Source organism: Carettochelys insculpta, chromosome 6, assembly GCF_033958435.1.
Source record: "Carettochelys insculpta isolate YL-2023 chromosome 6, ASM3395843v1, whole genome shotgun sequence".
NCBI classification, from domain to species: domain Eukaryota; kingdom Metazoa; phylum Chordata; order Testudines; family Carettochelyidae; genus Carettochelys; species Carettochelys insculpta.
This window is the reverse complement of record NC_134142.1, coordinates 71,951,423-71,976,609: the sequence shown is the minus strand read 5'-3', so window position 1 is coordinate 71,976,609 and position 25,187 is coordinate 71,951,423. Positions and strand designations below refer to the sequence as shown.

General features: G+C 47.6%; 1 protein-coding gene across 11 annotated transcripts in view; it reads right to left on the bottom strand.

The window, feature by feature from the left end:
* The window catches only part of CELF1 (CUGBP Elav-like family member 1), a 122,350-nt gene that overhangs the window by 35,155 nt on the left and 62,008 nt on the right, over positions 1 to 25,187 (bottom strand). For 5 of the 11 annotated variants that reach the window (XM_074997240.1, XM_074997239.1, XM_074997243.1 and 2 more), the window contains 5 exons: positions 11,988 to 12,122; positions 11,727 to 11,806; positions 11,246 to 11,407; positions 9,793 to 9,874; positions 1,059 to 1,187 (listed from right to left, as the gene is read on the bottom strand). In XM_074997240.1, coding sequence (XP_074853341.1) covers positions 1,059 to 1,187; positions 9,793 to 9,874; positions 11,246 to 11,407; positions 11,727 to 11,806; positions 11,988 to 12,122 — 588 coding nt within the window. The remainder of the gene's footprint in view (positions 1 to 1,058; positions 1,188 to 9,792; positions 9,875 to 11,245; positions 11,408 to 11,726; positions 11,807 to 11,987; positions 12,123 to 25,187) is intronic. The other 6 variants (XM_074997246.1, XM_074997248.1, XM_074997244.1 and 3 more) reach the window with 3 other exon arrangements.

Sequence of the window (25,187 nt, the reverse complement as noted above, 5' to 3'; positions counted from 1 at the left end):
TTTAGCCGCCGCCCTGCCTGCGGTACGGGGCGGCTGTTTGATTATCGGAGGCTGAGCCGCCTCCACGTGGCTCTCCGTGCCGCCGCCGATCAGCTGCTGCTGCGGCTGGGGGCTGTGCGCTCCTCCTGTCCCGCTTGCTGTTGCTGCCGGCAGGGATCGGGCTGGGGAGACTTTCCTCCGTTTTTGCGCTGATGGGGTGAGGGAGGCGGCTTTCCTTTTATGGGCCCCGGAGGGTCCCTCCTGCTGCGGCCGCTCCGGCACGTCTGGCTGCAGGGCCTTGTCGAAGAGCAGCATTTTAAGCCGCATCTCCCTGTCCTTCCTTGCTCTGGCTGTTAATTTTGCACAGAAGGAGCATTTCTGCATGACATGGGACTCCCCAGGCACCTTATGCAGTGACTGTGCCCATCAGACGCTGGCATTGCCTCTCGGCAAGACTCACATTTCTTGAATCCCGAAGAGGACATTGTTGGTGAGTCTTTCAGTTGTTAATGGGGTACTTAGCACCTTCTCTGTGCTGTTTTCCCCCTCTCCGATAGCCTGCCGCGGCGGAAGGGCTAATGGCCCTAGGCTCCTGGCCTCCGGTGCTCCGCTTGTTACTAGGACTGGACTGAATGCCGTCCCGCTTGTTTTTTTTTTTGAAAATAACAACTGGCTAACTTAACAGTAGCCTAAGAACTTGAAAACTTTAAAGAAAAACAGTCAAAACCATTGAATATGCTAACTTGGCCATAGCCTAGTCAGATTCCGTCTGCAGCCGACGGCGGTTAAGAGGAACTGGCGGGGACCGGATCGCGCACGTGGCCAGGAGCGCGCAAGGGAGCAGCGCGCACCGGCGCATGCGTGGTCCGGCAGAAACTGCTTGGAAGATCCGATCTGCGGCACCGGGCGAGCCCGACACCTAATGTGGAGCACCCACGGGGACATGCGAAGAAGAAACTTGGGATAGGCCATCAACCCCGCAACATGAGCTGAAAATGCTGGTTGAGTAGTTGTGGACCATGTGAACTGAATATACTAAGCCATACAATAATGCACTATACAAGAAATGACTCTCTTACCTGAACTGGTGAGCACACTTAGTGGACTGCTGGAAGAAGTCAGTGGAGCGGTGCCACTTGGCGTGTTCTGAGCTGCACTGGCTGCAGCTGCTAATGCAGCCAGGTTCTGTAACTGCATCGCATTCAACCCTGTAACACATTAAGGAATGTACAGGATTTCTATTCTGATACCATTGTTCTTTTGAACATACTGGACCAGCATCCCACCCCACTCTGTATGGGGAACAACGGCAGCTAGGAGGGAATGGACTATGGCAGTGGTTCAAAAGTTTTTCCATACAGTAACTTCTCACTTAACATTATCCCAGTTAATGCTATTTCCTTGTTACATTGCTTAGCCATTAGACCACAGTCTCGAGTTGTGCAATTCTCCCATGTAAAGTACTTGGCTGCCTGCTTTGTCTACTACTTGCGGAATTTTCTGGGAAGGCAGGCCTGTCCTTGTTGGGGTTTGGAAACAGGGTGGGCTAGCAGCTCTCCATCGTCTCCCCCAAGCTCACTGAATGGTATGCAGCTACACCTCAGCTGCATCTCCCTCCCACTGCTGTGATGCTCCTCCCCTCTGCCTTGGCACTGCATCCAGGAGCCTCTGGCTTATGTGGGAGGTTGAGGGTAGATGGTAAAGAAGGTGCTGATATCAGGACATCCCCCTTCTATTGAGATATTACCGCTGTACCCCAATGCCACAAAATAGGTTATCAGAGTTACAGAGTACTTGGAGGGCCAATGCACATCTCTATCTGCCCCTCTCTCGCACGTATGCACATGCGCACATACATCTCCACCTGTCTCTCATTCCAGCAGATTAGTGTGGGTAAATCATTATGTTAAATTTATGTCAGCAACTGTTTGCAAACACTACTGTGAATGTTTCCTCCCTTCTGCTTCAGTCCATGCTGCCTTGTAGGGCGTGAAGCTACATTAGCAACATGTTAAACCCCGAGGGCTCAACCGAGCACTAGTTCATCATTTAGAGGCAAGACATTCCCTGGGAAATATTCTACCCTCTGACTCCATGACCTCAAACAAGCTTCACAATCAAAGCTGTGTGCAGTATTAAATTGTCTAAAACAAACTGTACATGTACACACTGTCTTTTGTCTGCTGAAAAAAAACTTCCCTTGGACCCTATCTTCCCCCCACATTTACATTAATTCTTATGGGGAAATTATATTTACATCATTTCACTTAAAGCAGCATATTCAGGAACATAACTACAATGTTAACCAAAGAGTTACTATACTATCATCGTTACAACAGAAAAAAGTTCCCATCTAGCCATAAAGGAAACAGATCATGATACCCCTTATCCTACTCCCAAATCCCAGTGGGTCACAACTCCTACATTCACAATTCACTACAGAAATTCCCAGCCGGTCCAGAACATCAGTGACAGCCAAGGGACTATGAGGTTAACCAGGTCCTCATGGATTATCTGTACCTAACTCCAATGCCCAGAGGAACCAGCCTGGGCCCACTGACTTCCCTATACTACTCCACATAGTATCAACAGCATCCAGGAGAGGCTCATGAGTCCCCAGACATAAATCATTCACTCAACACTGGCATAACTGCTGTATTGTTACTGGTTGCTGGTCTCCCTCCATCCCATCCCTTTTCTATGAAGAGTAATTGCTCACGTGCTATTCCAGCTTTCCCTTTATAGTTTGCTTCTCACCCCCACTTTTTTCCCTCCAGCTATTTATTACTCCTCTAATCCCTTCCTCTCCCTTCACAGCAACCCTAAGCAACTCACCCCCTGCAAACGCAAATCAATATAACACTAAATTATATTCTTGTCTTAACTAGCATTCAGATGACCCGTCAGGTTTGGTGCTTCATTTTACTGGGTGCTGTTTAAGTTTGTGGGTTCCAGGCACTCGCTGCCACAAAGAATTCAGTTAAAATTTTTTTCAATATAATTTCAAAAAGTGCATAGAACAAATGTGATATAAATCTATTGTACGCTTGAGCACTTCTAGTTCTTGAGGATAGTACTAAGTAGTTTGGTCTGATTTACCCTGTAAATAGTTAAAAACTATGTACATCCTACAGCTAGTAAAGAATGCAAAAGATTGTCCGTTTACTGAAACAGGCTGTCATGAGCATATTATACCTGCATTTTCCTTTTACCACATTTACTTCCCATCTGCTTCCAAATGTGGTACTTTTCATTTAATGTTATTAGTCCATAAATATGGATATAGTTTGGGACTTGGTTACATGAATATTTGTCCTTTTCTCTGTACTCTTCGACAGAGATTATTTTAAGTAGTTGGCACACTGTGGAATTAGATTTTAGTGCACGGCAACATCTACACTATGAGATAAATTCAAATTTATTAAATCTGATTTTTAACACTGATTTTATAAATTCCAATTTGAGTACCCTCATTTCCCCACAAAGCCTCCCCAAAGTCGAGTTAGTGCTGCCACACTCAACCGCCAAACATCAACTGTTGCAGCAGTGCATTGTGGGAACCTAATCCACAGTTCCCTCAGCCCCACAGCATTCTGGGCTTTGTTCTTGGTGCAGTAAGGGGAAAATGCCAAAAGTGGTTGCGCATATGTGATGTCATCTCCCCAGCTTGCATTGCCCTCATTCCCCATCGTGGAAAGCTAACGGCCATTTTTTCAGAAGGAGACCGAACAATATAAACCAGTCACTCAGCTGCTTTTCCCACATTTAAAGAACACCCTCCATTTGAAGTAGTGGGCAATATTCACTTTAGGTATGACTTTTGCCTCATCAACCAACTAGCACAGCCCACATGCCACAATGAGTAAGTGCTCTGGGATCACTCAGGTGACTTTGCCATATCGACTGGTCCCTCAGCTACTTCTCCCACACACACCCCTTGCCCCTTGAAAACCACGTGGGCAGTATGGCAGTAGCTGAAAAGGAGACATGTTTCTAAGACTGTCAAATTAGGCTCACTTGCAAAATGTTTATGTAAGAGAGAAAACAGAAAAAGAACTGTTTGAAGAATGTATCTGCTGTAAAAGATGTCCCCGGAAGAACCTCTGCCAAGGTAGATTTGGAACAAACATAATAACACAGTGAAAACTAGGTACGATAAGGTGGGAGAGGAAGCCCCAAATATCACTGACTGTGGCGGCCAGCCCCACCCCCCACACACATACACTGATGGGTGCAGGTGGAAGCTGAGGGACCAGTTGACTCAGCCCCCAAGCTCATATTGCCCAGGAGGGACCAGCCAGCTCCTGGCAGTATTTGTCGCCAGGGGACTCAGCCCCCCAGCACATGTTGCCCAAAAGGGGCCAACCAGTCCCTGAAAATATTTGCCACAAGGGGACTCAGTGCACAGTGCTATCACGGATACAGAACAGCTTGTAGCAGTTGCACAGTGCATAATGTCCACTCTCTGATCTGTCAAGCAACATTGTACCGTTGAAAGTGCGTGGGACGAAATTATAGATGCAGATGTATCAGAAGATGAAATGGAGGAACTGGAGAACAGGAACGCAAAGTTGCTAGCTTCTCTTGATGCATTGCTTACAGTGGAGCACTGTTTCTGGAGATGGGAAATGAGCACACACTGGTGGGCCCACATCATTTGAAGGCATGGGATGACCAACAGTGGCTATAGACTTTCTGCATGCACAAAGCCACATGCATGGACCTTTGTGACTTGCTGGCTCTCGCTTTAAAGTGCAGCGATGCCAAAACGAGACCTGCTTTAACAGTTCACAAGCCAAGTAGCCATTGCTCTTTGGAAGTTTGCAAAGCCCAACAACTACCAGTCACTGGGAAATCAATTTGGGGTGGGCAGATCGCCTGTGGGGGCCACAGTGATGCAGGTAGCCAATGCAATGCGACTGTCTGATGAACACGACTGTGACTATGGGAAATGTGCAGCACATAGTGGATGGCTTTACTGCCATAGGGTTTCCTAACTGCACAGGGGCAACAGATGGGACTCATATACCCATCCTGGCCACAGACCACCTGGCCTCTGAGTACATAAACTGTCAAGCGTACTTTTCAATGGTGTTGCAGAGTGGGGTAGATTACAAAGGTCATTTCAGCAACATCTACATGGGATGGTCGGGAAAGGTTCATGACGTGCATCTTCAGAAATTCTGGTCTGTACAGAAAGTTCCAGGATGAGACTTTCTTCCCCAAGCAGAAAATCAAGATTGGTGATGTGGAGATATTGGGCAACCCTGCTTATCCTCTACTCCTTTGGCTCTGAAGCCAAACCCTGGAACCACAAACGTCAGGCAGAAGCATTTCAACTATAGACTGAGCAAGTGCAGAATGGTGGTGGAATGTGGCTTTAGCTGTTTAAAATCCAGGTTCCATTGCCTTTTCACCCATTTGGGCCCTTCCCAAATCAACATCCCCACCACGGTTGCAGCCTGTTGTATTCTACATAACATTTGTAAACTGAAGGGGGAAAATTTCCTGCCAGCCTGAGCCGCTGGGGCAGATGACACGAGCAGGGCTTAAGCACAGCATAACACAAGGGCATTTGTGAATGCATATGCAGAAGCAACAGCAATCAAGGAGACTTTGAAAAACAAATTTCTGAATGAACACAGAGCCACGTGAATCTACTGCTTCTAACTAATGACACCACCCACACCCCACACAATGATGCATGCTTGAACTTTCTGAAGCACCTCCAAGTGCACCCCACAACATGTGAATCAATAAATGAGACTATTTTTAAAAAAAAATTCTTTCATTCACGGTAGGAAGGCTAAGGGGCAACAAGGAAAAGAAAACGTCATCATGTCGTGGAATGTGAGCCTTATGCATTGGGGAGAGGTCACGGGGTGGAGCAGGACACTGTCCTCGCCCTCCCTGTGTTCGGGGACACTGATGACTGGGGGATGCAAGGCATACCGAGGGAAGGCTGGGGAACAGACTGCTGAGTGTGAGTCCGCATAATTAGTCCTGAGTTGCATCCCTCTGCAGCTCCAGCATAGGACACAGGGTCTCAGTTTGCTCTCTGACCCCAACAGCTGTCAGGAGCTCTTGCGAGTCCTTGAGCCTGTACTGGAGCATGCTTTGTCACCACTGCTGCGTCCACCTTTGGTTATTTGAGGCTCAAGCTCGCTCCTTATGTGCCTCTTCTAGGTGTTGAAAGAGGAGGTTCTGCTTGGATCTCTCCTTCCTTCTCATTGTGGCAACCCAGCCTTTCCCACATAAGCTGCCTGTGGAAGACAGTAAACATCAAAATGCAGATACATATTTTAAATATGACACAAAGTGATTACCTATAGAATGAATAGCTCTCTGCTTTACAATCACATTTTTGATTTCAAAGGCAATGTTTGACTTCGCAAGGATGACACTGAAGCAATCTGTACAGGGCAGAAGCTAAGCATCCAGACAATTGCACCGTGGACAAAGCAAGATGTTGTGGGCTTACGGATTGGCGAGAGAGAGTGAGCGAGCTTGACTGAGATTCCTGGAAAAAGTTTCTTGGTGACTCCTCATCAATCTTGCACAGGGGAAAAGCCACTTAAAGCTGGGAAAGCTTGCACTGGACATGCTGGTGTCCACTGGACAACCCAGCATGGTGGCCTGGAGGGGCTGTCATCCCTGGAAACTGAAAAGCACGCAAAAAAAAATTCTCACCAGCTCCTCATCAATCCTGTACGGGGGAGAAGACAGAAGCATAGTGGGAGGGGAGACAGTCCGGAGAGCCAGCCAGCCAGCCGTGTGTAGCGAGGAGCTGGAGCCCGCCAGCCACCTGGTGCGGCACGGCAGTCCTCAGAAATTGAAAAGGCAAGGGAACAGCACAAAAAACTCTAACAAAAATTCCTGTGCTGCTTACAGGCTGCAAAAAGAGACATCAGCCTCCTATGAATAACTGAGACTGAAAAAGAAAATACACTCACACTGTGAGCACAAGGCTGGAAAACTTGCCAAAATGCTGTGTGGTGCCATGATACCAGATAACTTAATGGTTGCCTGTCATGGCTAGGTGTGCAATCATGGAAGCCGTGATAAGTAAGGTCTCCCTAAAAACGTGCAAAAAATAAATGAGTACCTGGATGAGACCTTTATGGAGATGTCCAAAGAGGATAAGTGCTCCATCCGCAGACATATTAATGAGCTCTTTTAAAAAGGGGGCATTGAGCCACCACGCGTGCCTCAGCATCAACATGCTTGTAGCAGTGCAAGAAAAAAAAAACCCCACCCACTCGTAGCATTACAAAAAATACTTACCAGAAGAGCTCCACTCAGCACCACTGTTGGGACATGATAGTTTCAGGTGTCGATGAGGCATGTACTGGCTTGAGGTACAGTGTGAGGTGCTCCAGACTGCCAGGATCAGCTTCCACAGGTGCCAGCTGAACATTGGTGGCCTCCTCATCATCAGCCTCCTACTCTCGCTCTTGACTCAGACTGGAGTCCTCAAGACTGTCTCCTGAAGAGTCCTTGTTAACCTAGGGGACTGTGGCTGGGTTACCCCCAGGAATTCTGTCTAGGTGTTTGTAGTATTGTCACATCTTGGGAGATGATCCTCATTGCTCATTGGCTTCTCGGACTTTATGGTAGCTCTGATGGAGCATCTTTACTTTCACCCAGCATTGCTCAGTGTCCTGGTTATACCCTTCAGCAATCATACCCTCTGAAATTTTCTTGCAAATGGTCGCATTTCGCTTGCACACTCACAGTCTGCTCATTACTGATTCTTCTCCCCAAACAGAAGTGAGTCCATGGTGGAGCTCTTTTGCAACCCCACGAACTCAAATCCAGAGAAGAACCCTGAGTAGTCATCATGGCTGGATGTGATGGATGGCTGAGGTATGCTATCAACACTGATCAGAAAGAAAATGAATTCAAATTCCGGATACTATTGAAATTCAATTTGCAGGCTTCCTTTTACCTAATTCTTGTGTGCCTGGAGAGCACTGGAGCTGAAAATGGCCAGAATGGACAACTGTGGGGCATTTTGGGATACATGTGGGACTCCTCTGGAGGCCAATAAAACCAGTTTAAACTTAAACTGGTTTCCAAACTACCATAAATCTGAACACTTACATTCAAAACTCCCTGTTAGTCCTGCTCGGGTTGTCAAAGTAAGAATACCAGCCGTAGAGCTCCCTAATATCAAAGTAATGGTATTTGCTGTGTGAAGAGTCACAATTTAAAATTGAACTAAGTGCCTTAGAATCAAATTTATGCTGTAGTGTAAACATTGCCTATGAAGCAAGACTTGCTTCAGTCACACCCCTTCCCAATATATCTAAACCAGAGATTCTCAGACTTTTTAAATAACATACAATAAACCCTGGTCTAGCACATTACCAGCACACTCACTGCTTACCAAGCTCTTAGAAGACACTAAAGGATAAATTACAGCTAAACAACATCACAGAACACTGAGAGCCAGGACTGGTGGCTGGAAACAAACTTTGAGACCGGGGAAACCTGGTCACGCTCACGATAAGTGGTCACCCAGCTAACTAAAACCATGCCACATTATGGATGTTGCTGGACAAGAAAGTTCCAGATTAGAGAGATTCAACCTGTACTGTTTTGTAGGGAAGTAATTTTAATGGCTTAAAATGCCTGTGCCATGCTGGGACTATAGCTTTCACTTTCCCGACTGTTGAATTCAATGATAGATCTATTAATAGCTTTTATTATGGTTTTATTATGACATGTAGCCTCTAGCCTGATGAATCTGGCATGATAGTAGCTAATACTAACATAGTTCTCATTATTTTTCTTCTTCCATGAGGGCACTGGCTGCCAAACCACTTTCAGTCACAATTCAAGGTCTCTCTCATTATCTATAAATTCCTAAATGATCAAGGACTCAGCTACCCCAGAGACCTGCTTTATGACCCCACTATAGTAGGTGTAATTGAGAAGGGTCCTAGCTAACAGCCCCTCGGGGGAATTTGACTCACTTTATTAAAACATGAGACAGCTCCCTCTTCTGTAGTTGCACTAGCTCTTATAGAAAGATATCAGATAGGTGACTCAAGTGCAGCTATCCTGAATAAAAGGCCACTTTAAAATTGACTTTTCTTACAACAATGGCATTTCTTCCATTTTATTTGTGTAATTTTTTTCATTAAATAAAGCAATAGACCATGTTTGATCAATTAAATTAATGCACTATTTCAATGTGTGATACTTCAGACACATGCTGACTTCCAAGAAAATTTGGAGTTCAATCCAAGACAAACATCTACTCAAAAACACGACCCTCGGAGATAGGGTGAATCCTGAGATATATCCCAACTTCCAGGGAACCACTCAAAGTAGAAAATCTTCACATGCAGGTTTATATCTGCAAGGCTGGGTACTAGAGACGTAAAATCCCTTTTAATTGGTTTAACCAGTTAACCAATTAAATGGGTTGGGGAGGTCACTGCAGCCCCAGCTCATACTGCACCAGGCACTGGAGCTGCTCTGGCCAGCTGGAGTGTTCCTGCCCACAAGTGCAGGAACCTGGCCCAGGAGCACCGCCAACCATGGCAGCCCTGTGGGGCTAGAGCAACCACCTGCCTATGGTAGGCTGCTGTAGCCCGTACCAGTTAACTTTTAACATCCTTACTAGGTAGCGCATAATCTCCTTCTCTCCTGTACAAGTGGTGGTTCCTCAGGACTACTTTTCACAAAGGAGGTAGATACGGTCAGCAACCCTTTAACTTTCTTCACTACTAAATTACCACTCCCTCCTTCCCCCAACCTCCTCCCCATTTTGGTACTGAACCTGCCTTCAGGAGAAACACTCACCTCCCATTGGGTGAAGACTGCTCAACGTGTTCAGGTTTCCAGAGGAGGCAGCTGCTGTCTGCTGAAGGAGCTGCAAATAAAGCTAGACATTACACCAAAAAACAAAATAAGAGTGAGAGTGAGGGGTGGCTCCGCTTCTGAGAGAAACTGCACCACACCACAGCCAGAACACCACCAGAAGAGGAATTCCCATTGTACATGCACTATGATACAGCCAAAGCTCCAGCACAAGAATACCTCACATTCACTACAGATAGAGCACTGTCACAAGTGGAATCCCCAGTGCTCACATACCAGAGACAAAGATCACCACAAGGAAAACTTCCTCCATATGCTATGGACAGAGTACTGGCACCACAAAAGGAATCCACATCACCCATGCACCCAGTCCAAAGCACTGGCATATGAGTATGTGTATGGAGAATCCTCTTTAAGCACCATAGCCAGAGTGCTAAAACTAGGAATATCCTTACATGATATCCTTACCCCATGTAACAGCTAGACAGCTAAAGTGCTAGCACAGTGCAGTTGCCAACCACACACAGATGTGATACTGAAGCCAGGGTGTCAGGGTGTAGGGAATGCTGTCTATGCTTTTCAGCTACAGCAAGATCACCATCATGTGGGGAAGCCCTATCACGTACTGAGCCATAGCTAGAGTACCATTTAGGAGGAACTGCTGATCTCTTCTCCAGATCTGTCACAAAGACATCCCACTTCAACAAATCAAAAGCAATGGTATAAAGGGACATTCTCCCAACCTCCAACATTATACCACAGCCCAAACAAGTTGAAAATTTCAGGCTTTACTACCCCACACAGTAATGGCATAAGAAGAGACCTCACAATTGTCTGAAGTCTCTCACAACAGCCAGAGCATGGTGATACTTGAGACATTGCTTCCCTCTGAACTCAGCAAAGCCAAAAGACTGAGAAAACTGGTGACTGTAAGCTTGAAGGATAATTTAGTTTGTTATATTTTTCTTATAAAAGTCTATGTATGCTGTAACTCTATTCACTACATCTATCTTTGCCTGCCTGTTTGTTGGGGTTTTAAATTGTGAGCTCCTTGGGGCAGGGATCACACGTTCTTTTCTGTTTGCACAGCACTGAAGACAAATATGGCTGTCACTGAAAATAAACAAGAGTAACATAATAAATGCTGGCAAAGAAAGAATTGGAGATGAATACAACTTTGATAGCAAACAGAACTGAAAAGGGGCTTGAAATTAAATACGTCAAGTACTCAAGAGAACCTAGCCAAGGGAGAAAATCTTCCCAGCAGGTGACTTTGAGCAAGTAAAGTATCTGTAAAATGGGGAACAACATTACTCCCCTCACAGGAATATAGTGAATACAGAAGAATATTGTGACATGCTCAACAAGCAGAGTAAGGAGGCCAATACAAGCATCTTAGCTAGGTAGACTGGTAAAACCCTCACAGGAAACTCACTGCTAAGTATTGGGGTCCAAGTGTGTTCAGACCAGCCAGGTTTCCCCATACAGAGGCAGCGCTTATTTGTTGCATCTGCTGCTGGAGTTGCTGAGCAATTCGTTTCTGCTCTTTGTCCTTCTGCGTATCTGCAAATTTCACCACGATAGGAGAAGAACATCCCTGCAAACAGCAGTTCACATAGTTACAACCTCCTCAGCAACTGCATAAATATGGCACAAACCTATAGGAAAAGAGTGCTCTCTCTTACCCACATGTGAATGTGTGCCCTTTCTATTTCAAATGTTCAAAATCTCAGCTGCTTTTCACGTTAATCAGTATTGCCTTTAGCTATCTGCTAAAATACTTAATAGAGCTTTCAGTCCAAGACCCACTGTCAGGAAAACTAACTACAAAAATTCCATCCCCAGCCCCAACTATCAAGCTTTATGATCTCTGCATGGTGCAGCCTATCCCCGCACTCCAAAAAATCTCATCTTACCTCCATGGTCTGTGCTTGGTGCATTGCTTTGATTGCTGTTTGTGCCATGGTTCTTGTTGTAAAAGTCACAAATGCACAACCTGGGGACAGAAAGAATCAAACTCAGTCACGAGATTCATCTTAACTGAAGACAAGCAACTGAAAACACCCCATGAAGTAGAGTATCCTACGAATCATGGGCATAGCTGAATTCTTATCTTGGGGTGCAAGGGAAAGAGTTCAGAAGAAAATCCTGAACTGTCAGGGATGCTTTGTGCTTACCTCGGCTCAGGCCGTCTGGGCCCCGTAATATCCTGCATTCCTCAATCTGCCCAAAGGGGGAAAACATCACCCGGATGTCATTTTCATTGCACTTCTTTGAGATCATCCCAATAAACAGCTTTCTGTCTTCTACTGCTGAGGAATCAAAGAAAAATAAACCTGGGCATTACAGTAAAGTAGCACTCATCTCAAGCAAGGAACTCCAATGCTCTCATTGTTTTAGACTTTGTTCATATTTCCCAGCTATACAATGAGTGAAATCAGAGGTTGAAGGAGCAGTGTTCCTGAAACACTCTCAGGGTAACAAAGTCCTGAGTAGCATCACAGACTACATATACACTAGAGGGTTTTGTCGACAAAATAGGCAAAACCCACAGAGCAACCGCACAATAAATGCATTCTGTAGACATAATGTCAACAGAACACAGCACTTTTGTCGACAGCCTTCTGAGCTTGGCTGAGGGGGATACAGATGCATTCGTTCATTCTGCCACACTCAGTACTGCTCTTGGATGGTTCTGCAGTGCCTGTCCTCAAGCTTCCACTTTCTTGGAACTCCTCAATACGTGATGAGTCACATATTAGAACCTCTTCTCAAGGACCAATCTGGTAAAATGAGATCTTAAAATAGTCTTTTCCACAGACTCTTACTGGTGTCACAGATCCACCTCTTTGAGGTGTGGTTATTTTACAGTTTAAAATGTTCTCTCTTCCCATTCTCTCTCTGGGCACAGCTTCTCTCTTCTAAGGTCTGTCTTCAACTGTCTCCAGATAGTCTTGCTAAATGTTCCCCCACTCTCCCCTCTTTAGAGTCTTGGGTGTGTCCAAGAGCCCTGTTCTGGGTCTGTAGTCTCTCTGAACTTTCAGGCTGTTCCTTGACGGCTTATCAGGTTGCTTTTCAGAAACTCACTCCAAGCTTTATAGTTAGTCCTGGCTGTCTCCAGCAGCACTCTACTCCATTTTTCCTGATTGTTCTGAGTTCTTCTCAACTATGTTTACAACACTGTCCTTTCCAATTCCCTCTTTATAACTGAAGTCAGTTATAAGTAAGCCTCCCTAACACCTTCAACTGGGGTCACTAACTACCACTGGATTGTTAGGTTGCAGTTGTTGCATTGTGGGCTAGTTTGCCCTTGTTATATTTACTGCTACTCTGTTGTACTCTCTGTGTTGAAACCATTCCTACAAATGGCTAACCATATACATCTGTACCTCTGTGACAGGGTTCATATTACTCAATCAAAGGGGGTGGGGGCAGGTAGCCTATAGAGCCAAGCTGCTTGCTTGCTGCTAGGTATATAGACTTACGATTTACTTATTATTTTGATTATATCCTTATTATAATAAGATACATTTGGTTTATATTGGCAGCTTGGTTGTAACACAAAAGACTTACAGACTACATCCTCTATGAGGAGCGAAGGCAAAGCTAGCAAGCATGTGCCTCAGACCTTTCACCCAGATAGCAAAGTCAATGTACATATATTAAGGACCTTTCACCTAGATAAAGTAACTGTTAATGGTATAGGGCTTCCAAGAATATCCTCAAATGTAGCAAGTAGGTCATTACTTAGAAAAACCTAAAATAACTAGTTAAGACCAGAGTATATAACTGGGTAGAACAGAAAATAATGACTGTGATAACCTTCAAAAGGCCCAGGGTAACAAACTGATGTATAGGACACTAAGTTGAGATCGAGGATATACTGCCTTATACAAAAAAAACCACCTCCCTGTTAATGTGAGGAAACACAAACAAGGAGAAAAGGAAACATTCCTTACTAAGCGTGCATTAAACATAATGTCAGCATAATACAATATATTACAAATTTGACATCCCAGCCTAAAGGGGGCGTGAGAAAAAGGTGTAGTCCAGAAGTTCCCAACCTTTTTGAGATGGAAACCCTTTTAGACAACTCAGTAAGATTTTGTTACCCGAGCAATTCAAAACTGGTGGGCGGGGGGAGGTTCTCCCCAGGGAAAATTTTTTTTGTAAATCTTGATTTGACCCCACCCCCAGGCTTAAACCACCTGCAGCCCCAAACCGATCCCCCTGCCCTCAGGCTTAAACCCCTCACAGCACCAAAACACCCCCGCTCCCACTGCTCCTCCACTGGGCTGCAACCGCCTGCTCTGCATGGCTCCCCACAGGCCTACTCCCCTACTCCCTTCCCCCACCTACACCACAGGCAGTTCCCTGCCCTGCTGCATGAAACTGGGCTCAATTTAATTGCTTTAACATTCGGATACCTCCTGCCAGCCTGTTAAATCAGTTAAATTGAGTCCCATTTCAGCACAGCAGGGCAGGGACTGGGATCCAGAGGAATGAGCAGTGGCAGGAGCCACAAATGGCTCCTTAAAAAGAGTTACATGGGGCTCAAAGCCACCCAGCAGCAACCCCTAGAAAATCTAATGGCGACCCATAGGTTGGGAATCCCTGGTGCAGTCCTTCGGAGGCACCACTGGTAACGAAGATGGTGAAGAAAACGATAGATAACACCTCAGGTTATTCTAGAAAGAATGGTGTTTATATATGCAATGAAAATGCAGATGCACATTCCCTATCTTACAAAACTTGGGGTATTTGTGACTGTGCTAAATGCATTAATAAACTATATTTGTAAATATACAAGCATTCCTGTAGTGTGAAGTTGCAACTGTGCACCTCAGCGTTCCCAATCATAGAATACTGGGACTAATCCTGGGACAAAGGGCCCGTCAGTCCTAAAGGGATAACTGAAAATTCATAAGTAATCTAAGATCAGGCAACACAGCAAGTCACAAAAACCGATAAAGCACAAGATGGGGAAATAGTGTCTGCTACAGACCGCCAAACAATGGTAGGGACCAAGATGACAGTCTAACGCATGTATCTATAATGTACCCCCCCCCAAAAAAAAAAAAACAAAAAAAAAAAACAGAAAAATGCTTAATCAAAGGGAATTGCAATTTGAGCAGCCTGTTTTGCAGTTGGCATGCTGCCAGTACTAAAACACACCTAAAATGTTTAAACTTAATAGATGACGATTTCCTAACTCAGTAAGTGCTGCAGCTAACACAGGTGAACTCTTTATTAGACCTTGTCCTAACAAAGAGAAACTGATGACAGAACTAAAAATTAAAGGTAGTTTAAATCCAAGTAGTCTCAAAATATAATTGTAAACAGGGACTTATCAACTGGGTATGTCTCCAACAGGTCCCACAGGGATCAGATCTTGGTCCTAAGCTATTTAACATTTTTATCAATAACCTACAGGAAACATAAAACTGTCAAGCTACGTCTGCACTGAAGCTCCTTTTGGAAGGGGCGTGCAAATGCAGCTGATCAGAAATTCAAATGAGGCACAGATTTAAATGTCTTGCATTTCATTTGCATACTCCCAGGGGATCTCACTTCTGGAAGAGCTGTTTTCAAAAGCCAAAACAGCAAGGTAGACAGGGTTAATTAAAAAGGAAACCCCACTTTCGAAAGCACCCCCTTCTGAAAAAAAATCGGGAAGAAGGGTGCTTTTGAAAGCACAGTTTCCTTTCAAATGAACCCTGTCTACATGGCTGTGCATGCCCCTTCTGAAATGGAGGGGCTGTGTAGCTGTAGATTCACTTGCAGATTTTGCAGATGACTCAAAAATTAGGAGACTGATATGTAATGAAGTGAGTGAGTTACTGATTCAGATTGATCTGGATCGCTCTATAAGCTGTAGGGATGTTAATGTGTAACTGATTAACCAGTAAGCCATACCCTAAACAGATGAGATTACCCGTTACAGTTAACTGATGAAGGCTGGAGCAGCCCCATGTGGCCCACCACGGCTGGGGGTGCTCCAGCCTGGCCAAAGAAGCCCAGTCACCTCTCAGGCAGGGATGCTCTACCTTGGCCATAGCATTCCCCTACCCACAACAGTGGCCTCCCCATCCACTAGCTCCCCAACCCCCTGCTTAATCAGGTAATTAAAACTGGATACAAGCAAATAATAGCTGCGTCTACACGTGCACGCTACTTCGAAGTAGCGGCACCAACTTCGACGTTAGGCGGCGAGACGTCGAAGTCGCTAACCTCATGAGGAGATAGGAATAGCGCCCTACTTCGACGTTCAACGTCGAAGTAGGGACCGTGTAGACGATCCGCGTCCCGCAACATCGAAATTGCTGGGTCCTCCATGGCGGCCATCAGCTGGGGGGTTGAGAGATGCTCTCTCTCCAGCCCCTGCGGGGCTCTATGGTCACCGTGGGCAGCAGCCCTTAGCCCAGGGCTTCTGGCTACTTCTGCGGCAGCTGGGGATCTATGCTGCAGGCACAGGGTCTGCAACCAGTTGTCAGCTCTGTGGATCTTGTGTTGTTTAGTGCAACTGTGTCTGGGAGGGGCCCTTTAAGGGAGCAGCTGGCTGTTGAGTCCGCCCTGTGACCCTGTCTGCAGCTGTGCCTGGCATCCCTATTTCGATGTGTGCTACTTTGACGTGTAGACGTTCCCTCGCTGCGCCTATTTCGATGTTGGGCTGAGCAACGTCGAAGTTGAACATCGACGTTGCCGGCCCTGGAGGACGTGTAGACGTTATTCATCGAAATAGACTATTTCGATGTTGGCTGCACGTGTAGACGTAGCCAATATGTGTTTTAATACAGATAAGGTATACATTGAGAAACAAAGAACGTAGGCCATCCTTACAGGCTAGGGGACTTTATCCTGGAACACAGTGACTCTGAAATGACTAGGGAGTTGTGGTGAATAATCAACTGAACATGCACTCCCCAAGTTACACTATAGCCAAAAGAGTTAATGAAATCTTTGGATGCATAAAGAAGAACTCTGGAGTAAGAGTAGAGAGGTTATTTTAGCTCTACATTTGGAAATGGCGCAACTGCTGCTGGAATACTATGTCTAATTCTGGTGCCCACAATTCAAAAAGGATGTTGCTAAATTGGAAAGAGTCCATAGAAAAGACATGAGAATGATTAAAGGATTAGAAAAAATGTCTTCCAGTGATAGATTCAAAGAGATCAATCTGTTTAGATTAAAAATTTAAGGGGTGATTTGTTTAGTCTATAAGTATCTATGTAGAAAATAAATACTTAATAAAAAGGGCTCTTCAATCTAACAAAGAAGGATATAACAAGATCCAATGAATGGCGGTTGAAGCTAGAAACATTCAGACTGGAAATAAAGTGTAATATTTTTTCTAATAGTTGAGGGTAATTACCCATTAGAACAATTTACCCAGGGACCTAGTCTATTCTCCGTCACTGACCATTTTTAAGTCGAGACTGGGTGCTCTTCTAAAATATATGCTCCAGGAATTTTTTTTATGGAAGTTCTACGGCCTACGTTAAATAGGAGGCCGGGCAAGATGATTACAATGGTACCTTCTAACCTCAGAATCTATCACCCTTAGAGGACCACACAGCATCTGACATGGGGAATATAAGGTTACCCCTAGCAAACCTGGTAAAGAGAGGGCATCTAGCTCCATACTATATACCCTACTAAGACTGTCAGCATAAACAGGATCAGACTAAATAGAAAAGTCACCCCACCAGAACTCTGGTAGGTCCATTTGGTCAAGCAGACCACCAAGTTAATTTTGCTTTCTTCCCCCCTCCCCCCATACTCCTGTCATGATGGAGGAGCAGCAGCAACCACTATATAAGATGACTTGCATATCTACCTGTTTGTGACAGGGTGGAACAGGCCCCTAGAACTTCTGCTGAAGGACTGATCCTGCCACACCCTACCCCAGAAAGGCTATGGAGAAGTCCTCCAGATAGGCTAGAGTGTCTGAAAGGAATACTGCCAATTAGGAGCCAGGAAGGCCCTATAAAAAGAGGTGTAAAGCAGAGCAGCAGGTGCTGTGTGGAGCTCAAGGGATGGAGGCTGGTAGATGGGCCGGCTGAGAGAGCAGCAGCACTGCAGACAGCTCCCCACGAAGGGCTTATCAGACCAGTGGGCTATGCTGGTACATGGAGACAAAGCCTAGGGGTGAGGGTGAAAATAGTGCTTCCAGGAGGGAAAGCCCTGGGGCAGAGATCTGCAACATGTGGCTCTTCAAGGACTTCTTTGTGGACCCCAGTGCTATAATTGCAAAGTTAAAAAACAAACACTCTGGATAATTTTCAATAAATGAAAAAAGTCTAAAAGCCCCAAAATGAACAACTCACATCCAAATAGCAAACAATATGTGATCTTGAAACACTGGATAACTCCCCCTAGTGGTCCCCAGAGAGAGAGAAGGTTTGGGAGTGAAAGTCAGGGAGACAGCGGTACAAACACACACAAAGTGTGAGGAAATAGAATATGTAAAAAGTTTGTGAACATCCTGCAGTAAACATGTATCACGTTACAAATTGTGTACGTGCTGTTCTTAAAAATAGGGGGTTGCAAAAAGTGTGGTTTGAAGTTATTTATTAAGGGCTGTCTCTTATTCACATGCATTGCAGCTCTTGGATCAGGTTTTTTACCAAACTGGAAAAAAATGGCTCTTCTTGCTATTTGGGTTGCACCATCTCTCATCCAGCATGTAGAACAGACTCAGAGATACCACAAAGGATAATGGGAAATATTTCTGTTAGATGTGTACACTGGAAGGGATTTATTTGAACTGCAAACAGGGCATCTGAGAGACTTGTCTGGAGGGCTGAGCTGCCAAAGAGGCCTTTAATCAGGCACTCATACTTGGCCATCAGGGGGTGATCACAAATAGTGAATGCTGCCCTGTTATAACCAATTTTAATAAAGATATAAAAAATGTCACCCAAATTCAGACCAGCACACCAACCAGTACAAAATTCCATTGACATTACCAGATACAGAGGACGTTGCAAAAAATCGTATAGAGGACCATAAATCCGCACAGAGAGAAGAAACCTTCCCTAGAGTTTTTTTCAGTTAGTGGATGGCTTATGACCTAAGCCAGTTATTTTCAACCTCTCTTCCCCATTGATGTACCCCTAAATAATTTCAGATGATGGTGCAGACCATTCTGGAAATCTTAGGCACACCCTGAAGACCCCCTCTCTCCAAGGTCCAGAGGCCACAGATGAAAACCCGCTCTAAATCAACATTGTATGATACTCCTTAAGTTTTGTTTCTTGTCTAGCGTAACTATGAGCTTTATCTAAATAAGTGTCTACTCCTTTTTTTACTCTTACTATGCACTTGGACTTACTAACTAATTACAGTGTGTTCCATAGGTTGACTATATATTATGTAACTCCTCCACAAAAAAAAAAAAAGACCAAAATCATGGACACATACCTATTTGTTTTCTCCATTGCAAATTTCACGGGATAATAGAAGATTAGGGCTGGACTTTGTTGATTTACAGTTTCATCAAAATGTCTCCTCATTCTTTCATTATAAGGGGGGAAAGCAAGGTTTACTTCCTTGTTACTATGTTATTTTATGCACCTCTCATGTTTCCTCTCATTTGCCTCCACTCCTAAGTCTAGCTTCTTTTCAATTTCTTTCTTATTACTGCAGTCTCTCCATATCTCTAATCAATCTTGTGGTTCATATTTCCACTGTAGCCCTTTGACGACAGGTGATGAGAACCCAAGACAGTATCCTATATGAGCACATAACGTTAATTTATACAGTTATACTGTAATCAGAACTAATCAACAGTTAACATTTTTGCAAAAAAAAAATTAAACCTCAAAATAATTTTCATTCCAGTTTTTGAAAAGAAACCATTTTAATGTATTTAAATTTTTCATGAACATTTTATTTTAAATGCTTTTGCTTTCCTGAAATAAAGAAAGGTTACTCACCGTAGTAACGGTGGTTCTTCGAGATGTGTCCCCGTGGGTGCTCCACATTAGGTGTCGGGCTCGCCCGGCGCCGCAGATCGGATCTTCCAAGCAGTTTCTGCCGGACCGCGCATGCGCCGGTGCGCGCCGCTCCCCCGCGCGCTCCCGGCCATGTGCGCGATCCGGTCCCCGCCAGTTCCTTGACCAACCGCCTCGGATGCTCCTGCAAAACACTAAACAGAGATCCGGAGCGGGGAGGATGGGCGGGTAGTGGAGCACCCACGGGGACACATCTCGAAGAACCACCGTTACTACGGTGAGTAACCTTTCTTTCTTCTTCGAGTGTCCCCGTGGGTGCTCCACATTAGGTGACTACCCAGCAGTAACCCAAGATAGGAGGTGGGTAATCGGATTATGTGCAGCTTGTCCCCGAGAGGACCGCTGCCAAGAGACGGGTATCCTCTTGGAATACCCTGTGAAGGGCGTAATGTTTGGCGAAGGTGTCACAGGATGACCAGGTCGCCACTCTGCAAATGTCTTTTAGCGCAACGCCCTTGAAAAAAGACTGTTGATGCTGCCACCGCCCTAGTGGAATGAGCCCTGGGCGTGGCCAGTAAAGGAGTCTTTTTGAGTTTGTAGCACATTTTTATGCAAGATACGATGTGCTTAGAGATTCTCTGCGAGGAGAGACATTCTCCTTTTGATTTGGGAGCGATAGAGACTAGGAGCCTATCCGTTCTCCGGAAGGACTTGGTCCTGTCCATATAGAAAGCTAGCGCCTGCTCACGTCCAGGAGGTGTAGGCGCACCTCTTTGTTAGAGTTATGAGGCTTTGGATAAACAAGGGTAAACAATAGGGTCGTTAGTATGAAACTCAGAAAGAAACTTTAGGAACAAAGGCTGGATGCAGCCGTATGGTTACCGCCTCCTTGGAAAAACAGCGCAGGGCGGCGTTGCCATAACTGCCTCAAGCTCGCTCACCCTGCGAGCTGACGTGATTGCGAGAAGAAAGGTCGTCTTCATCATAAGGAGGCGGAGGGAAACCGTGGCCAAAGGCTCAAACGGTGGTCCCCTTTTCGCATTAAGCACCAGGTCCGAGTTCCACAGAGGTGGAAGCGGTTTCTGAGGGGGGTATAGGCTTACCAGCCCTTTGAAGAACCTGGTAACCATGGGATGGGCGAACACCGTGTGCCCTTCCTCTTCGTGTCTGAACACCAAAATGGCGGCCAGGTGGACCTGAAACGAGGATAGCGAGAGTCCTCCTCTCTTGAGGTCCAGTAAATACTCTAATATCACAGCCATAGGCACCGAAAGGGGGCTAGCTGTTTGGTAGAACACCATGCCGTAAAGCGAGTCCATTTCTGCTTGAAGGTCTTCCTGGTGGAAGTCCTCCTGCTACTTTCTAGGACTTGCTGCACTTCCTCCGTACATGTGCTCTCTAGGGAGCTGAGCCATGGATTAACCACGTTTGTAGTCGCAGGCTTTGGGGGTGCGGATGCACTATGGACCCCTGGGCTTGCGTGAGCAGATCCCGCGCCACCGGAGGGGACCTCAGTGGCCGGTCCGACATGCGCAGGAATAGGGGGAACCATTGCTGTCGATCCCACGTTGGGACTATCGGGATCATTCAGGTTCCTTCCCTCCTGGCTTTCTGCAACACTTTGTGGATGAGCACTGTGGGAGGGAAAGCGTAAAGCAGGGGGCCCCTCCATGAGATCGCGAAGGCATCCCTCAGGGACCCCCGTCCCAGTCCTGCCCTGGAGCAGAATTGTGGGCACTTCTTGTTGTGCTGAGTAGCAAACAGGGTCTATCTGGGGAAAAACCCCATGCGTGGAAAAATCGGTTGCAGCAGATCGGGACGGATCTGCCACTCGTGCGTGAGTGCGAAACGCCTGCTCAGCTGGTCTGCCTTCACATTGCGAGCGCCTGGTAAGTACGAGGCTTTCAAGGTTACATTGTTGGCGATGCAGCAGTTCCACAACCGGACTGCTTCACACATAAGGCACGGGACCGAGCTCCTCCTTGCCGATTTATATAAAACATGGTGGAGGTATCGTCTGTACTGATCCCGACTACCTTGCCTTTCAGTTGGTCTCGAAAGTGTCTGCAGGCGTTGAACACTGCTTTGAGCTCCAGTATATTTGTGTGCAGTGACTGCTCCATAGAGGACCACAGCCCTTGCGTCACCTCTTCGCCCATGTGTGCTCCCCACCCTATGAGGGGGGCATCTGTAGTAAGAAAAACCAATACGTGTGGTTGGTGGAAGGGTACCCTTGTTAGCAGGTTCTCTGGGTTTACCCACCATTGCAGGGATTTGCGCACCTCCGTTGTGGGCGACGCCATCCTGTGAACAGTGTGTGCTGCCGGTTTGTATACGCTCGCCAGCCAATGCTGCATGCTGCGCATGTGTAACCTGGCGTTCTGTTGTACGAAACGTTGCTGCTGCCATGTGGCCCAGCGGCTGTAAGCACGTCAGAACCGGCACCATAGGGCTGAAGGTGAAGCCTTGCGCGAGGGAGCCGATGGCCCGAAAGCGAGTCTCTGGTAGATACGCCCTCGCTGTAATAGAATTTATGCGTGCCCCTACGAACTCTATGTCCTGTGTGGGGTCTGTCTTTGATTTTGTCAGATTGATAAGCAGGCCGAGCGAAGAGAACGTGCCTGCTGTGACACATATTATGCGTAGTACCTCCTCCTTTGAGGCCCCTTTGAGTAGGCAGTCATTCAGATACTGGAATATAAATACCCCCTGTCTGTGCAGGTAGGCTGACACCACTGCCAAGGTCTTGGTGAAGACTCTGGGGGCTGAGGAGAGCCCAAACGGTAGGACCTTGTAAGTCGAGGGCTGCGAACCAATCTCCATCGTCTAGTGCCGTAAGGATGGAGGCGTTTGTGATCATCCGAAAACGTTGCTTGCGCAGGTACCGGTGAGGCCTCGAAAATCTAAGATGGACCTCCCCGTGAGGAAGTACCTCGAGTAGAACCCTCTCCCTTGCAGTTGCTCCGGCACTCTTTCCACTGCCCCTACGAGCATGAGATGGTCTACCTCCTGCTTGAGCCTCGCTACATGGGAGGTCTCCTGGAGGTGGGGCCCCGGGTGGAGGTCATGGCGGTGGGAGCAACTGGGAGGGGATGGCGTACCCCGTGGCTATGATCTCCAGCACCCATGTGTCTGTGGTGATCCTTTGCCACTGGTTATAAAATGGTCGGATGATGGCCTTGAGCACTGGTTTCGTGCCCTCTGGAAGCGAGTCCATGAGGGAGGTCAACCTAATGTGGTTGTTGAAATTATGGTTCGCTAGATGCGCTGCGTAATTTGCCATTGGCAACAGTAGCGTGGAGGAGGAGTAGACCTTTCTGCCCAACAGCTCTAGCTTTTTGGCATGTTTGTTTATTCCCCCACGTTGCGACGACTCCGCCACCAAAGAATTTGGTTGTGGGTGGCTGAACAGGAACTCCATGCCCTTCGTGGGCACGAAGTATTTTTTTTTTTTTTTTTTTTTTTTTTTTCGCTCTTTTGTGGACAGGCGGAATAGTCGCAGGAGTCTGCCATATCATAGTGGCAGGCTCCAAGATTGCGTCATCAGCGGTATTGCTATTTTGGAGGAGGCCGGAGGTCTCAGATTTTTGAGGAGCTTATGGTGTTGCTCTTGCACCTTTGCTGTCTGGAAGCCTTGCGTGAAGGCCACCCTCGTAAAACAGCTCTTGGAACTGTTTGAGATCGTCCGGAGGATGGACGCCCCCCGGGGCCGTAGCCTCATCCGGGGAGGAAAGCGAGGAACTGCTGGGGTACGTCTTTCTGGACCCTTCCGGTTCCTGCTGATGATGGTACACCCTCTCACTAGAGGTGTGCGAGGAAAAATCTCGGGGTTCCATAACCAGTCCCCCCTGAGATGCTTAAGTCTCTGTCCCCGGTCACAATTGCCCTTGGGGGTACGAGATCGTTCGTAGGGATCTTTCCCTAGTAGATTGCCGATGGTGTCTATGCCCTGCGTGGTAGGGGCGACCACGGCAGTATAAGCACTGGTCTTGGGAAGGTGACCTAGACCACTCCCTTGGTGCATACCCTTTGCGTCTGGGGGAGGGAGACCGTCGAGACCCTGGAGAGAGCGACTTTGCCTAATAGTCCAGCGGTTCAAATCCCAGGAAGGGTGGAGGTGGTCCCAGCCAGGGTGAGGCTGGTTGCAGAAATGGAGAAGGGGGCTCTGGGTAGGCCAAGGAGGGGGGGGACCCCTGCCTTCTAGTTGGAGTCTGCAACATAGCGGAGGGCTGTGAGAAAGCAACTACACAGCCCTGTGCGGAGAGGGGCTGCAATGCCTCCTCTTGTGTGCAGTCTTCCCCCTCCCTTGAGGAGGTAACTCCGCCCCTGACATACAGGGGATCCCGGCCACGTCCGCACCGAGCTCGGCACACTCGAAGTCGGTGCCGCATGTGCGGTGTCCTTCGGTGCCGGCAGGCTGCGTGCCTGCGCGCTCTGCACCGCCGGTTTTCCAGGGGTCGGTGGTACCGGCGCTTGTTTAGCCGCCGCCCTGCCTGCGGTGCGGGCGGCTGGCTGATTATCGAAGGGTGAGCCGCTTGCACGTGGCTCTCCGTGCCGCCGCCGATCAGCTGTTGCTGCGGCTGGGGGCTGCTCGCTCCTCCCGTCCCGCTCGTTGTTGCTGCCGGCAGGGATCGGGCTGGGGGGCATACAGGGCATTCCGGCGTCCGCACCGAGCTCGGCACGCTCAAGGGCGGCGCCGCATGTGCGGTGTCCTCCAGTGCCGGCAGGCTACGTGCCTGCGCGCTCTGCACCGCCGGTTCCCCAGGGGTCGGTGCCGCTGCCTGCGGTGCCGCTGGTACCAGCGCTTGTTTAGCCGCCGCCCTGCCTGCGGTGCGGGGCGGCTGGCTGATTATCGGAGGCTGAGCTGCTTCCACGTGGCTCTCCGTGCCGCCGCTGATCAGCTGTTGCTGCGGCTGGGGGCTGCTCGCTCCTCCCGTCCCGCTCGCTGTTGCTGCCGGCAGGGATCGGGCTGGGGAGCATACAGGGTATTCCGGCCCCGTCTGCACCGAGCTCGGCACGCTCGAGGGCGATGCCGCATGTGCGGTGTCCTCCGGTGCCGGCAGGCTGCGTGCCTGCGCGCTCTGCACCGCCGGTTCCCCGGGGGTCGGTGCCGCTGCCTGCGGTGCCGCCAGTACCGGCGTTTGCTTAGCCGCCGCCCTGCCTGCGGTGCGGGGCGGCTGGCTGAGTATTGGAGGCTGAGCCGCTTCCACGTGGCTCTCCGTGCCGCCGCCGATCAGCTGTTGCTGCGGCTGGGGGCTGCTTGCTCCTCCCGTCCCGCTCGCTGTTGCTGCCGGCAGGGATCGGGCTGGAGATACTTTCCTCCGTTTCTGCGCTGATGGGGTGAGGGAGGCAGCTTTCCTTTTAAGGGCCCCGGAGGGTCCCTCCTGCTGCGGCCGCTCCGGCACTTCTGGCTGGAGGGCC